Here is a 13,820-nt window from a genome sequence, read left to right as displayed (position 1 = left end):
CTTCTGTGTTTGTTAGGCCCCGGCATAGTCTCACAAGAGACAGCTATATCTGGTTCCTTTTAGCAAAATCTAGTGTATCATTGCTAGTGTATGCAATGGTGTCAGCGTTTGGAAGCTGATTATGGGATAGGTTCCCGGATATGGCAGTCTCTAGATGGTCCATCCTTTCATCTCAGCTCCAAACTTTGTCTCTGTAACTCCTTCCATGGGTGTTTTGTTCCCAATTCTAAGGCGCAAAGTGTCCACACTTTGGTCTTCGTTTTTCTTGAGTTTCATGTGTTTAGCAAATTGTATCTTATATCTTGGGTATTCTAATTTTCTGGGCTAATATCCACTTATCAGTGAGTACATATTATGTGAGTTCTTTTGTGATTGGGTTACCTCACTCAGGATGATGCCCTCCAGGTCCATCTATTTGCCTAGGAATTTCATAAATTCATTGTTTTTAATAGCTGAGTAGTACTCCATTGTGTAAATGTACCACATTTGTTCCTCTTTCTCCACATTCTTGCCAGCATCTGCTGTCACCTGAATTTTTGATCTTAGCCATTCTGACTGGTGTGAGGTGGAATCTCAGGGTTGTTTTGATTTGCATTTCCCTGATGATTAAGGATGTTGAACATTACTTTAACTAATTTTAATCATGTGTATGGTGTGTCAGTGTGGGTAAGTGTATATGAGTGTAGCTATCTGTGGAGTTCAGAAGACAGTGATGATGGGTCTCCTGGAGCTGCAGTTACAGTTGCTTGTGAGGCACCTGATGTGGATGCTGACACCGAATTAAGTTCTCTGCAATAATATTCTGTGTTCTTAATAAACTGCTGAGCTACCTCTCCATCCCAACATGTGCTATTTTAAATATACAGGTAAACAGGTTTCCAGAGCTATAGGGCAGGGTTTTGTATATAATGGTGCTCATTAAATGTTTTATTTAACAAGGGAGATTCTTGTGAAATGTAGTTTGGGTGGTCAGTGAGCTCGTCTCTGGCACTTTTAGCTTCCATGTGTCTGTTTTGAGTCTGTATAAAACCATGTGAGGTTAACAGATTTCATTGTTCCTACAAGTTGATTTGAGTTGTAGATGTTTCGAAAATGAGTAATATATGCTGCTGAAATAGCTTAGTGTTTCTTTTGGTCAGTGACATTATACATGCTTAAAATCATTTAAAAATTCAAGAGAATTATTGCAATGCATTTGAATAATAGCATACATGGTAGTAGTTGTAATTATCCTCTTGGCAATGATGTGCTGACTACCCTTGTGGTGACTCTGCTATCTCCTTAAATTATTAACATAAACTCATTAAAATTATTCTTGGTATTGGGATATATATATATATATATGTATATGTATATATATGTATATATATATACACACACACACACACACACACATATGTAATTACGAAAATGTAAGACTGAAGGAACAGAGCCAGTTGACTTATTAGGTGTCCTAGAGGTAGATACATAAAGCTATGTAAGACACTGAAGAGTTGGACATTACATGTATTCTACTGATATCCATAGCTGCTTTCTTTTCCCTTCACTTTTACTGCTTTAAATTGGAAAGTAAGTGTCAAAGAGAAGGCCTTATTTTAATAAATAACTTTATTTCAGCCTATTTTTATTTGTCACCTAAGTTTTGATTTTTTGAATCTTTAGCAGTTATATATTTTGGATATGTATTTTTACCATTGACACTCTTTATAGATTTAACCATAGTTAAAAGACTAATGTATTAAGTACAGTAGAGAATGCTACATGGCGAATTCTGGGTATTTCCACTGTGGATTGAGGGCTATTTTAGTGAGGATAAGAGTGAGCAGCAATTGTGGAAGTATGTCTCAGGTCATTTAAGCAGGCATTTTAGAAGCCATCGTATGGAGCAGTATTAGGCCCACAGAGGTCAGGGACGAGTCCTTGCTGGTAGTTCCAGGTGCCATTTCCCTGCAGAGTTTGTATATATATCTAGACCAAGTATTTTCTCTTTATAATTTAAAAAACAAAGTCAACATTAAAGTGATAGCTTCTTCAAAGTTGTATAAAGAACCACTGAGTTTTTGTCAGAGGTGAGCAGGCCATTCCGTCACTATTTTCCACTGGTACCTAACTGTACATGTCTGTTTTGTCAGACATGGGATTCTGACTTACTGTACAAAGAAATGGTCTAGGCTAGTCAATTTGCCTTTTAGCTAAGCTGAGATGAAAGGAGGGAGGTCGTCAGGCAGGAACAAAAGGATCTGGTCAAGACAGGTCAAAGGAAATGGCTGCTATTACCTTTAATAGTCACTTAGCAAGAGTGAGACTGCTTGGGTTTAGACAAATAGCAAGGTAGGAGTATGAATAAAGGTGTGCTTATTACCTTTTATGCCCTTGGATCCCTTAGTAAAGAATATAAAAGGCATAAACTCTGTACTTTTCTCCATCTTGCATTTGGGATTTTAGAATAAATTTCACCAAGGGATTAAAATAGATTTAGAAATTACGTGGGATAAATATCCTTCTAATTTTTGTGATGTCAGGCAGACATCCTTATCTCACTAATGTGTTTTGATACCACAGGGGATAAAGCTTTTCAAGTATTTTCATCTTTATGGCTAATGGATTTCAAGATATGCGGCAGCATGTATCCTTCCCATCTTGCTCTACCCTCTGCTTCCTTTGAAGTTAGGTGAAATGAAAGGAACTCGAAACCTGGGTTGAGAAGGAGGCTTTTTCTTTCTTCACACATTTTTCCCTCCTCTCAATTTTATTTCCTTTATACTTTTATTTTTATTTTGGTAGGGAAGTTATTTTTTAAAATTAATTTACCAACTAGTTGGTTTCTTTCCTGTGCTTTATCTGAAATGTTTGTAAGTAAGCATTTGTTTCGGAATCTATTTTATGTAATACGGCTATTTTCTGTGTAATTGATTTCCTTTTCTATTATTTCCATTCTTTTATTTGCATTTTCTTGTAACCGCATTCATTCACTGAGGGCAGGCATCTTGCAAAGGACCTGTGAGTTAGTCAGAATGGACGGCTGCCCTACTAGGGGGCATCACCCAGAGATGTTAACCTTTGCTAGGAGTCTTCCTCAGTCCTAGGAGATTTGGCTTTTCTTCCTGTAACTACCAGTACCATTGTCTTTAATGACTTCCCTACAGAGATGATCTATCCAACACTTCACTTTGTTATCCCAGTCACCTTTAGAACTAATATGTAAAGGAGAAAATGAGCCTTTTCTTCTATTTTGAGAATAACTCTGAGATTTTAGATACAGTTATAGTGAGTAGATATAATGAGTGTTACACTATAGTGAGCTATAGTGAGTATGTAGTATTCTTTGATATCATCATGAACAAAAACGGTTTCCGTAAAAGTAATTTGTTTTTCATTCCTAGTTATATCTTATTGCATAATGCTTTGGCTAATTAATAAAGCAAAAGAAATAGACAAAAAAATACTACACTTTTTGACCTGTGTTTGTGCTCAATTCCTTTTCTTTGTACATCTAATCTCAGCGTTTTCCTTATTGTTACCTTGATGCCTTCCTTGGGTATTATGTTGTATGTCCATACTATTTGCAAGCTATTTTAGTGGCCTGGAAGCTTTCAGCCCCAGTGCTAGCTCTTTTGTTTCCTTAGACCTTAACTGCCCCAGATATGACAGAGGCCTTTGAAATCCCACCTGTGGGGCTTTCGGTGATCACTGTAGTGAAAATTGTATATCTGAGACTAGGCTTGTTTCTCCCATTTGCTTATTTTTCTCACTTATGTACTTACTATTTATAATACTCTGTGTGTGTGTGTATTTGGTAGTACTGGGGACTGTACCCAAAGGTGTGCTAGCCTTCTCAACAATTAAAACCGAGCTGATGTGCTCACATTTAGTAGTCATTTAATGTGTTTCAAGTAATGAAGGAATTCCAGGTCTTTCAACCCATATTTTATATACACTAGATTTTCCCAAAATCCCCCTTGTAAAATTAAGAGTATAGTGGGACATTACCAGTTTATTGTCTGTCTTTTTTCATCATCTGATTATTTTCTTTCTCTTTGTATATTCTTGTGCTTTTTGAAGTATTCAGTGTAATTTGTATGTGTGAGTGTGTGAGTGTGTGTGTGTGTATGTGTGTGTGTGTGCGCAATATTGAGTATGTGTAGATCAAGTAGAAAGGACCATTTGTGGGGAGGACTAAGCATGATCTTAAGGGGTGGGGTTGGGTATGATGGAACAATAGTGGTAAGAATGGGAAAGGAGAATAAAAAGATAGGTTTAAGTGGGAAGAAGAATAGTGTTGCAGGGCAGGAAAAGAGGTTGGTGAGGGATAAGTAATGTTAGGATGTTTGCAAAAGGATATCAGAATTGAGTTTTATGATTCGTACCCACTCCCCCACCCCCTTACTCTCACCCACCCACACACCACACACACTTACACCCCCCCCCCTACACTTTTTATTTTTCATATAAAAGTTTCCTTGGAGTTACTCTGCACAGGGCTTTATACTTATCGCAGAAGCTATAGATTTGCCTAATTTAAAATTAGGTTTGGTTACCTCCTATTGAATTGTTGGTCAGAGGATGTTTTGAGATTTGCAAATGATATTAAAAAGTACATTAAAGGTCTTGAGAATGAAAATAATTGTTTTTTTATTGAGTTCCAATAGTCAAATATGCCTAAATATTACTTTATTATGTTTCTAATAGTATGTACTTAATAACTCTATGACATGTTACATTTGAAAAAACAATTATTTTCAGTCTCAAAACAGTCAGTGTTCTTTTTAATATCATTTGTGAATAAAATTATGAATTTATAGCTTCTTCATTAGAATAACATCACCTCAAAATAGTAATTTTGTTAGTTGTATCTAGTTGTTACTAGGAAAGATGTGATGACTTTCATATTTTATAGATAATCTTCATGGAGCCTGAGTTAAAGAACTTTCTTCTTATTTGTTTTACAGGGAAGTCTTAGAAGTAGCCGACAGATCTCACCTCAGGAATTTATCCATGAGCTGAAAATGGATTACACAGACGAGAGACTCTTCACGTATCTGGAGTCACTCCGAGTATCATTGACCAGTAATCCTGTGAGGTAACTCATCTCTGGACATCACTGAAGCATATTACTTAATTGAGCAGACATCACCAATGCCAGTTTTATTTAGTCCAAATTCAAATAGCTGGTAGACATTACCAGTTTCTCAAGGGAAACCCCCAAAATGAAATGGCTACTACTGAAAACTTACACATGCAAGTAACATACAAGCTAAGCAGGGTGAATTATTTTTTTAGGAACACACACACACACACACACACTCCTATGTAACAAAAGAAGAAAGCCTTGAATTTGAAAGACAACAAAGGGGGGTTGGTCATGGGAGGGTGGGGGTGGGGATGAAAGGGAAGGAAGAAATGGTGCAATAATATAGTCTCAAACTAAAATAATTATTAGGAAAATAATATAAAATATATTCATAAACAAAAGGTCTCAGTGAGAAAATTATAACTGATGGACTTAAACAATTTTATAAAATTCTTAACAACTTGATTTGTGAAAGAACAATCATATAAAAGTTTATCAACTTAATATGAATAAGTTTTACTTTTATATTCTTAAAATGCATGCTGATTCTTATTTGACACAGCCTGGCATACCACTTGTTCATTATTTTCCTCTTTTGAAAATGCTGTCTTGTGTAGGGGCCATAGGTTAATGTTGCTATATTTAACAAATACAAGAAGGTAGGATGTCCAATCAAGTTAGAATTTTAAGCTTAGCAAGCAACCAAGCAACTAAGCAACCAACATACAAAACAAAACCAAAACAACAAAACTTATCTGAAATCCCAATTTAGCTGGGTGTCTTTTATGTGACATCCATACCATATCTATTTCTATAGATAAAATTTGCATGTTTTCAGGTTGGGCTACATTTTGTTGCCTTTGAGAAATTTTGAGAAGTATTGTGTTAAAAAAGTGACCCTATTTAAAATTTTGCTAGACTAAAAGACAGAATTCAGTTTTCATAGAGACTTTTTTGCTAACTCTGAGTTAGGTCGTTGTCTTAACCAGAATATTCTTGAAAAATCTTAATCAGTTGTCAGTAAATACTGAGTACTTGGAGCCTGACAATGCAACCGAGAAAGATGGGCATTCTCTTTTTGTTGTGTAAGGAGTAGTTGTTTTTGGATAGAGTGTATGTGTGCATATGTGTGTCCATAATACGCCTGAAGAAGTGGGAAGCCACGAAGGAGTGGCGCACTCGGTTGGTATTGGTATGAAGAATACCTTCCTTGAGGATTCTCTGAAAAGTCATTTTTTGGACATTTTCAGGTTGGACTATAAGAGGGGAAAGTCTTTGACCACAAAAATATTTGACACAAAAGCCTTAGGTTTTAAGACAGGGAGGTGAATAGCGACAAACCATCTCTGTTCTAGTGCAGTTTTATGGGTGTTTTCTTTTGGTGTGTTTGTTAAACTGTGACCTATGTGCAGCTGGGAGATGAAGGCTTTTCTGTGTGCTGTTCATGCTCTACATCAGTCTATTAAAAATGAGGGAAATGCATGAGGGAGTTGTTGATTGAAAAAAAATAAAGGGTGGTTTTCCTTTTGGGTTGTTCCAGACAGGGTTTCTCTATATAGCCCTGGCTGTCCTGGAACTCACTTTGTACACCAGGCTGGTCTCGAACTCAGAAATCTGCCTGCCTCTGCCTCCCAAGTGCTGTGATTAAAGGTGTGTGTCACCACTGCTGAGAAATTATATTCTGTATTCTCATTCAAAGAAAATTATTAAAATACCGTTAAATACTTGTAGAAGTTTTGTCCCCAGGTACAGAGATTTTTGTGATGTATTATTGCAATTCATTTTTTCTATGAAGTTCTTTTAAGTAAAAATAATTAATAGTCTAGATGGAGTGATCTTTCTGAAGAGAGTTTCCTTGATTATTCGTTCTCCCATTTTTTCAGTAGAGGACGGCCTTGTAACACTGCTGTATGTCCATGGCCAGCTCTTCGGGCTTTTCTCGTATGCTCTATCTATCCAGTCTGCCTGGAGAGTCAGCTTTCCACGCCTGCTTCTGTCCCCGCAGCATGTAGCGCATCCAGCTAAGCAACTCAGATCATTGTTAGCTGGCTGCTCTCAAGGGACAGTTAAGATTCCCTTCCTGGTGTGGTGGTGCTTTTTCTTGTTAGTTTAGAGCTGCTGTAGCTATCCTGGAACTTGCAATCTTCCTGCCTTGGGCTCCCAAGTTCTAAGATTATAAATGTTTGTCTTCACACAGCACTTAAAATTCTTCAATGCTACGGATAAAGTGCAGTGAACTGATCCATGGTTTTTCTATAATATTTTTTCAGAATTAGAATTTATTTAAACCAAATTTAGGGAAAACTAGCCTTTCTGCCATTTAAATTAGTCCTGCCTCCCCCAGCCGGGCCATGGAATTTCTCAGAGCTGCCCATCAAATTCTGAAACTGCTTGCCAAATATGAGCAATATTAGCCTTTCATCACCCAGATAGGGAAGTATGTGAAAACCAGGTATTAGAGACCAGCTCCTTTGCCTCATTTTTATGAAGATTTGATATGAAGTCTGTAAAGCTCTTTTGTTTGAGGAAGTTCATTGATTATTCAGTATTCTTTGTGACAGTTTGTAGCTAGTTTTGAACACTGGTGAAAAGATTTTTTCAAATTACCAAATATAACTTTCAGTGAATTTTGACAAAGCCAATAGTTCTGTTTGAGTGATTGAATACATTGTGTAAAAGCAAAAACAGATAGACACTAACATCATTATGATTGATTTCAAGCATTTATAGGTCTTACCCACTTATGAATATGTCAGATTAGCTATTGGATGCATCTTCGTTTTCTAATTTTGGTGCACCTGTCAAGGGGAAAATCTCTCTCTGATGAAAATCACTAATGAAGTCATTGTTTTTTGACCTTAGGGTTTTTTTTTTTTTGTATATACATTTTGCTTTTTCAGTTTTATAAGAGATGTTTTCTTATTTTTGCAGACATTTTCTTAGGCTATTTAATAGGTAGGTTTGATTGTCTTGATAAAACATTGACAAAATCATTTCAGTGAATTTTTTCAGGGAACTAGGCTTCCACCTAAACGAGTAGACATGTTTTTGTATATCATTACTTAGTATATCAAGTGTCAACTCCATAGTCCAGTTTGTCATCATTATTGGCTGTGTCTCCTTAGTGTTTCAAGCTGGTGGCAAGCAGTGTGCCTAGTGGGACCACTGTGACCTGAAGGAGCCTTTAGGACAAAGGTGTTGACGGCTCTAGTATGTTTGATCTGCTTTAATTTTTTAAAAGCAAAATATTAAAAAAAAATGGAAAGGACTGTTTACAGTTACAGTAAAATGTCTACCAACAGGGTTGGTTTATGGACTATTGTAGTCTTGAAAAGTTCATATCCCTAGACAAAGCATCGTCTACCTACCCTGTCCGAGGCACATTTTGTCCTGATATTTGAATTCACCATTTCTTTTCACATTTTCACATTCATGTAACTTGGTTTTTCTCACTGATTTTTAAAATGTATTTCCCTCGTGATTGTGAGTGACTTGTGCAGTGGGCACATGCAGACACAACCAATTGTGGAAGGTAGTGTCATCTCTGGGGTTGGTTCTCTCCTGGCAGCTCTTGGGATCTGGGGATCCCAAGCTCCTCTAATTGTGAAGCCATTTCACCAATCTAATGACTTGTCTTCCTTTCCGTTGTTGTTCCTGAAGTGGATTTCTCTTCTGCATACCCGTTCAGAGGTTTTGTCATTTTCTTCACTATCGCAGTTGTTACTTTTGCTAATGTTGGTATGTATAGCTGTGCATGCTTACGACAAGTAAGAATTTGTTTATAGTTTGATAATCTTTGTTCTTCACTGGTAGTTTTTTTTTTTTTTTGGTATTAACTTAAATATGCATTGGAATTACTATCCTGCACTTGCTTTTGAGTTTCCACATTGAACCCTCTGTTTACCTGCTACATGCTTGCTTTCCACATTTCCTTCTGTTCTTATGCCTCTTCTTTATCCTTATTTTGTATAGATTTTTGATTTCCTACTTAATTTTTCTTTTCTTTTCTTTTCTTTTTTTACTAAAATCATGAGTTCCTTCTGATTCTATAATAAACTGAAATTTGTTTTAACTGCATAAGTATGTAATTAAAAATAAAAAGAAATAAGTACTGATCTTTAGTTTTCTCTTGAGTTCAGGTATACTTGAATATCAGTGACTAATTTAGATACTAAGTTCAGTGATATTTTAATTGTAGCCTTTTCTTTTTTTTTTAATATTTTTTTATTAAGTATTTTCCTCAATTACATTTCTCCCAAAAGTCCCCCATACCCTCCCCCCCCCCACTTCTCTACCCACCCATTCCCATTTTTTGGCCCTGGCGTTCCCCTGTACTAGGGCATATAAAGTTTGCAAGTCCAGTGGGCCTCTCTTTCCAGTGATGGCCGACTAGGCCATCTTTTGATACATATGCAGCTATAATCAAGAGCTCCGGGGTACTGGTTAGTTCATAATGTTGTTCCACCCATAGGGTTGCAGATCCCTTTAGCTCCTTGGGTACTTTCTCTAGCTCCTCCATTGGGAGCCCTGTGATCCATCCACTAGCTGACTGTGAGCATCCACTTCTGTGTTTGTTAGGCCCCGGCATAGTCTCACAAGAGACAGCTCTATCTGGGATCTTTCAGCAAAATCTTGCTAGTGTATGCAATGGTGTCAGCGTTTGGAAGCTGATTATGGGGTGGATCCCTGGATATGGCAGTCTCTAGATGGTCCATTCTTTCGTCACAGCTCCAAACTGCTTGTGGACGTTGTACATCGTGGTGCGGAGCCTAGTGCGCACCACGATGTACAACGTCCACAAGCAGGTGTTACCTCACTCAGGATGATGCCCTCCAGGTCCATCCATTTGGCTAGGAATTTCATAAATTCATTCTTTTTAATAGCTGAGTAGTACTCCATTGTGTAAATGTACCACATTTTCTGTATCATTCCTCTGTTGAGGGGCATCTGGGTTCTTTCCAGCTTCTGGCTATTATAAATAAGGCTGCTATGAACATAATGGAGCATGTACCCTTCTTACCTGTTGGAACATCTTCTGGATATAAGCCCAGGAGAGGTATTGCAGGATCCTCCGGTAGTACTATGTCCAATTTTCTAAGGAACCGCCAGACTGATTTCCAGAGTGGTTGTACAAGTTTGCAATCCCACCAACAATGGAGGAGTGTTCTTCTTTCTCCACATTCTCACCAGCATCTGCTGTCATCTGAATTTTTGATCTTAGCTTTTCTGACTGGTGTGAGGTGGAATCCCAGGGTTGTTTTGATTTGCATTTCCCTGATGATTAAGGATGTTGAACATTTTTTCAGGTGCTTCTCTGCCATTCGGTATTCCTCAGGTGAGAATTCTTTGTTCAGTTCTGAGCCCCATTTTTTAATGGGGTTATTTGATTTTCTGGAGTCCACCTTCTTGAGTTTTGTATATATATTGGATATTAGTCCCCTATCTGATTTAGGATAGGTAAAGATCCTTTCCCAATATGTTGGTGGTCTCTTTGTCTTATTGACGGTGTCTTTTGCCTTGCAGAAGCTTTGCAGTTTCATGAGGTCCCATTTGTCAATTCTGAAAGCTTTACTACAGAGCAATTGTGATAAAAACTGCATGGTACTGGTATACTGGCAGACAAGTAGACCAATGGAATAGAATTGAAGACCCAGAAATGAACCCACACACCTATGGTCAGTTGATGTTCGACAAGGGAGCTAAAACCATCCAATGGAAGAAAGACAGCATTTTCAACAAATGGTGCTGGCACAACTGGTGGTTATCATGTAGAAGAATGCGAATCGATCCATTCCTATTTCCTTGTACTAAGGTCAAATCTAAGTGGATCAAGGATCTTCACATAAAACAGGAGACACTGAAACTTATAGAGGAGAAAGAGGTGAAAAGCCTTGAAGATATGGGCACAGGGGGAAAATTCCTGAATAGAACAATTGTAGCCTTTTCTTTTGAACAGTATCTGTAGATATTACTTCAGGTATCCTTAGGGTTCCTTAGGGTTTGTTGATGGTGATGTCTTTCTCTGACTAATTCTTGCTTGCAGTTTTATATACCTGTGCTTTGGAAGGGAGGGTCACGTGATGCAGAGGGCATGCTTCTTACGTATGTTTTCTTGGCATTTGCATATTTTCTCTTCTCTCTCTCTCTGAGAGTTTGGCCCCCATCTAAAGCACACTCCTTTATAGAACATCTGCTGTATCTCTCTTGGTTCTTTTCTATGTCCTTGATGTGAGAGTACTTTTCTAATGATAGAATTTACTTTTTAAGAGACTGTTTTAAGTTCTTTCAATAGTTTGTCTTTTCCAATTTTTTTTTTCTTTTTGAAAATCTCAGATATTTGCCCTTAAGATAGCCTTTTCCTATTTAGGATTCGTAAGTCCATCAGACCTGTTTCACTGTGTATACCTGTTTTCTAACTCTCCCATTTATACTTGCTATTTTTCCTCTCTACTGCATTATTTGTTCTGAGTTCTTAGAACCATTTTTCTTGAGTTTTCTTGGACTGTTTGGTGGCCACCTTACTGAAGATGTATGTCTTTGAGACCCCAGCATTTCCCAGTCTGTTTGGGCTCGATAGTGCACTCTAAATCACAGCTGTCTCACATAGGGCATTAGATTTCTGGAGCTTTATACATGTTCAGTGGATTAAAAGAGTATTGGGGCTCGCCTTTCTCTTTTACCCTCTGTATTTAGTTCTCATTTTAAATCACCCCGCCCCACCATCATGATGTTAATTGAATTGAGACAGATTCTCACCTTGTGGTTCAAACTGGTCTTGAAATGGAATCACTGCTGGAGTCACAGGGTGCCCCACCATGTTTGACTCGTAGATTTTACAACATAAGGAAACTTCTTCTTAACACTGTAGGTAGGAATTTCAAGTTGTATTTTAGTGAATGTTGGGAGGGCTATTGAGAACATGTCATTTAACACTAGAAAATAATAATGAATCTTAAACCGTATACTCATTAAGTCCTCATTTCTCTGAATGATGCATTAGAAAAGTGAAAACTGTGTTTGGTCCATAAATTTTTTAGGAACACTCACAGTAGCAAGTTGTTACTGATTTGTGTGTGTATTTCTGCTTTTTTAAATTATTTATTGTTATGCTGTTGTAGTAGTAACATAGATGCTTTATTATGTTACTCAGTATTCCCTTCTTATGAAAAGTATGCCCTAGGTAGTTTTTCTTCTAGTGATGTGTTTTAAATTTTTGAATTAAGATACAAGATGTGTATTTAAAAAAATACTAATGATAAAAAGCATCTGAGAAGAATATACCCATGTTTATGGTAGTGTCTGTAATGATTGCTTCTGAGATGATGTAGTAGAAGTTCCCTAGAAGAGACACATTTTTGTGTTCTTTTCCTGTGTTTCTCTGCCAGATCTTAGACTGCTTCTTTTGGTTAGCACAATAACTGCTAGTCACAGTGGTTATTTTTATTTAATTAATTAACATCAAATTAGAAAGTGCCACCTTTTTAATTGCTCGGGAGCCACATGTGAATAGTGGATGCTTTACGAGACAGTACATAGAGGCCATTTCTGTTAGGATGAGAATTTTATTAGACAGCACCCTCTAGGGAACTTAGGGCTTACGTGTGCCCTCTGACTACATTTACACAGTCTCCTTGGTTATCCCACCTCAGTGTCCAATACGATAATATTCTATGAAAGAAACAAATAGTGTTCCAAGAACAGTTCTAAAACCCTGGAGGGTAATTGGACATGGATATCAAGACGGCCCTGAGAGTAGAAAAGAGGAGTCTGGGGAGGTTGCCTTTGGCAAGAAGTCCTTTTTGAAGAATAAAGATTGAGTGGGCTTTCTATCAGTTATGAAGGGACAAAAAGAGGAGAAAGCAGGCATGCCTGCCAGGCAGGGATATAACTACAGTCCTTTGATGCCTTCAGAATGGCTGCTGAGAGCCAGGAATTAATATCCTAATAGTGATAGAAATGTCCCCTTAGGTAGGTTAAAAACATTAGTGCGATTCTTTTGTTTTGTTTTGTTTTTGAGAACTATTTTCCTCAGAGAGATGTGCCTACTTCTAAAAACATTTTAAAGAATTGTTTTATCAGTAGTAAAAAACTGTAATGTATGGTGCTGATATTTATCTTTGCCTTCTTATTTACACAGTGCCATGCATCTTAGAATATGCCTTTATTATTTATGTCAATTAATATTCAGGCTTCATAATTTTTATAGTACATATTACCTCTTATAAGGATATTTGTTGTTGATATCCTTTACTTTCAGACAGTTATGAAGTCCTTTCTAAAAGTCATTTAAATGAGTCAAATATTAATGACAACTGTGCTGGAAGAGAATGTATGTTAGTGTTTCCATGGAAACCCCATGAAGATCTCCTCCCTGCCCCATGCTGCTGCTTTTGCTCCCTTGGTAAGCTAAGTTTGAGACCCAAGAGGACTGAACGTTCTCCCCATGAGGAGGCTTCCTCTTTGTTTATTGTCATACAGCAGCTTTATTCTGACTTTATCAGCATAGCAAAATGTGTTTTAAATACTTGGTCTCTGAACTAACTTTACCTGTGCCTTAAAAGGTTTCACATTGAATGCAAACTTGACAATCAAAGTAGAGCACACTGGAAATTCTGCAATTGCTTTTAACAAATAAGTATGTATATTCTGTAGACAGTAAAATAGACCATTCAGCTCAATTTATACTTGACCCTAAAGCTCCTAGGAATACCTAATGGCAGAGAAGCACCTGAAAAAATGTTCAACATCC

At 37.2% G+C, this 13,820-nt stretch overlaps 1 protein-coding gene across 1 annotated transcript in view; it reads left to right on the top strand.

Annotated features, from left to right (window-relative positions):
* Diaph3 (diaphanous related formin 3) overlaps positions 1-13,820 on the top strand; it is a 473,693-nt gene that overhangs the window by 98,634 nt on the left and 361,239 nt on the right. The window contains exon 5 of the mRNA XM_029469353.1: positions 4,950-5,080. Coding sequence (XP_029325213.1) covers positions 4,950-5,080 — 131 coding nt within the window. The remainder of the gene's footprint in view (positions 1-4,949; positions 5,081-13,820) is intronic.

Source organism: Mus caroli, chromosome 14 (assembly GCF_900094665.2).
Source record: "Mus caroli chromosome 14, CAROLI_EIJ_v1.1, whole genome shotgun sequence".
NCBI classification, from domain to species: domain Eukaryota; kingdom Metazoa; phylum Chordata; class Mammalia; order Rodentia; family Muridae; genus Mus; species Mus caroli.
Note: the sequence above shows the minus strand (reverse complement) of the source record. Positions and strands in the feature narration are given on the sequence as shown.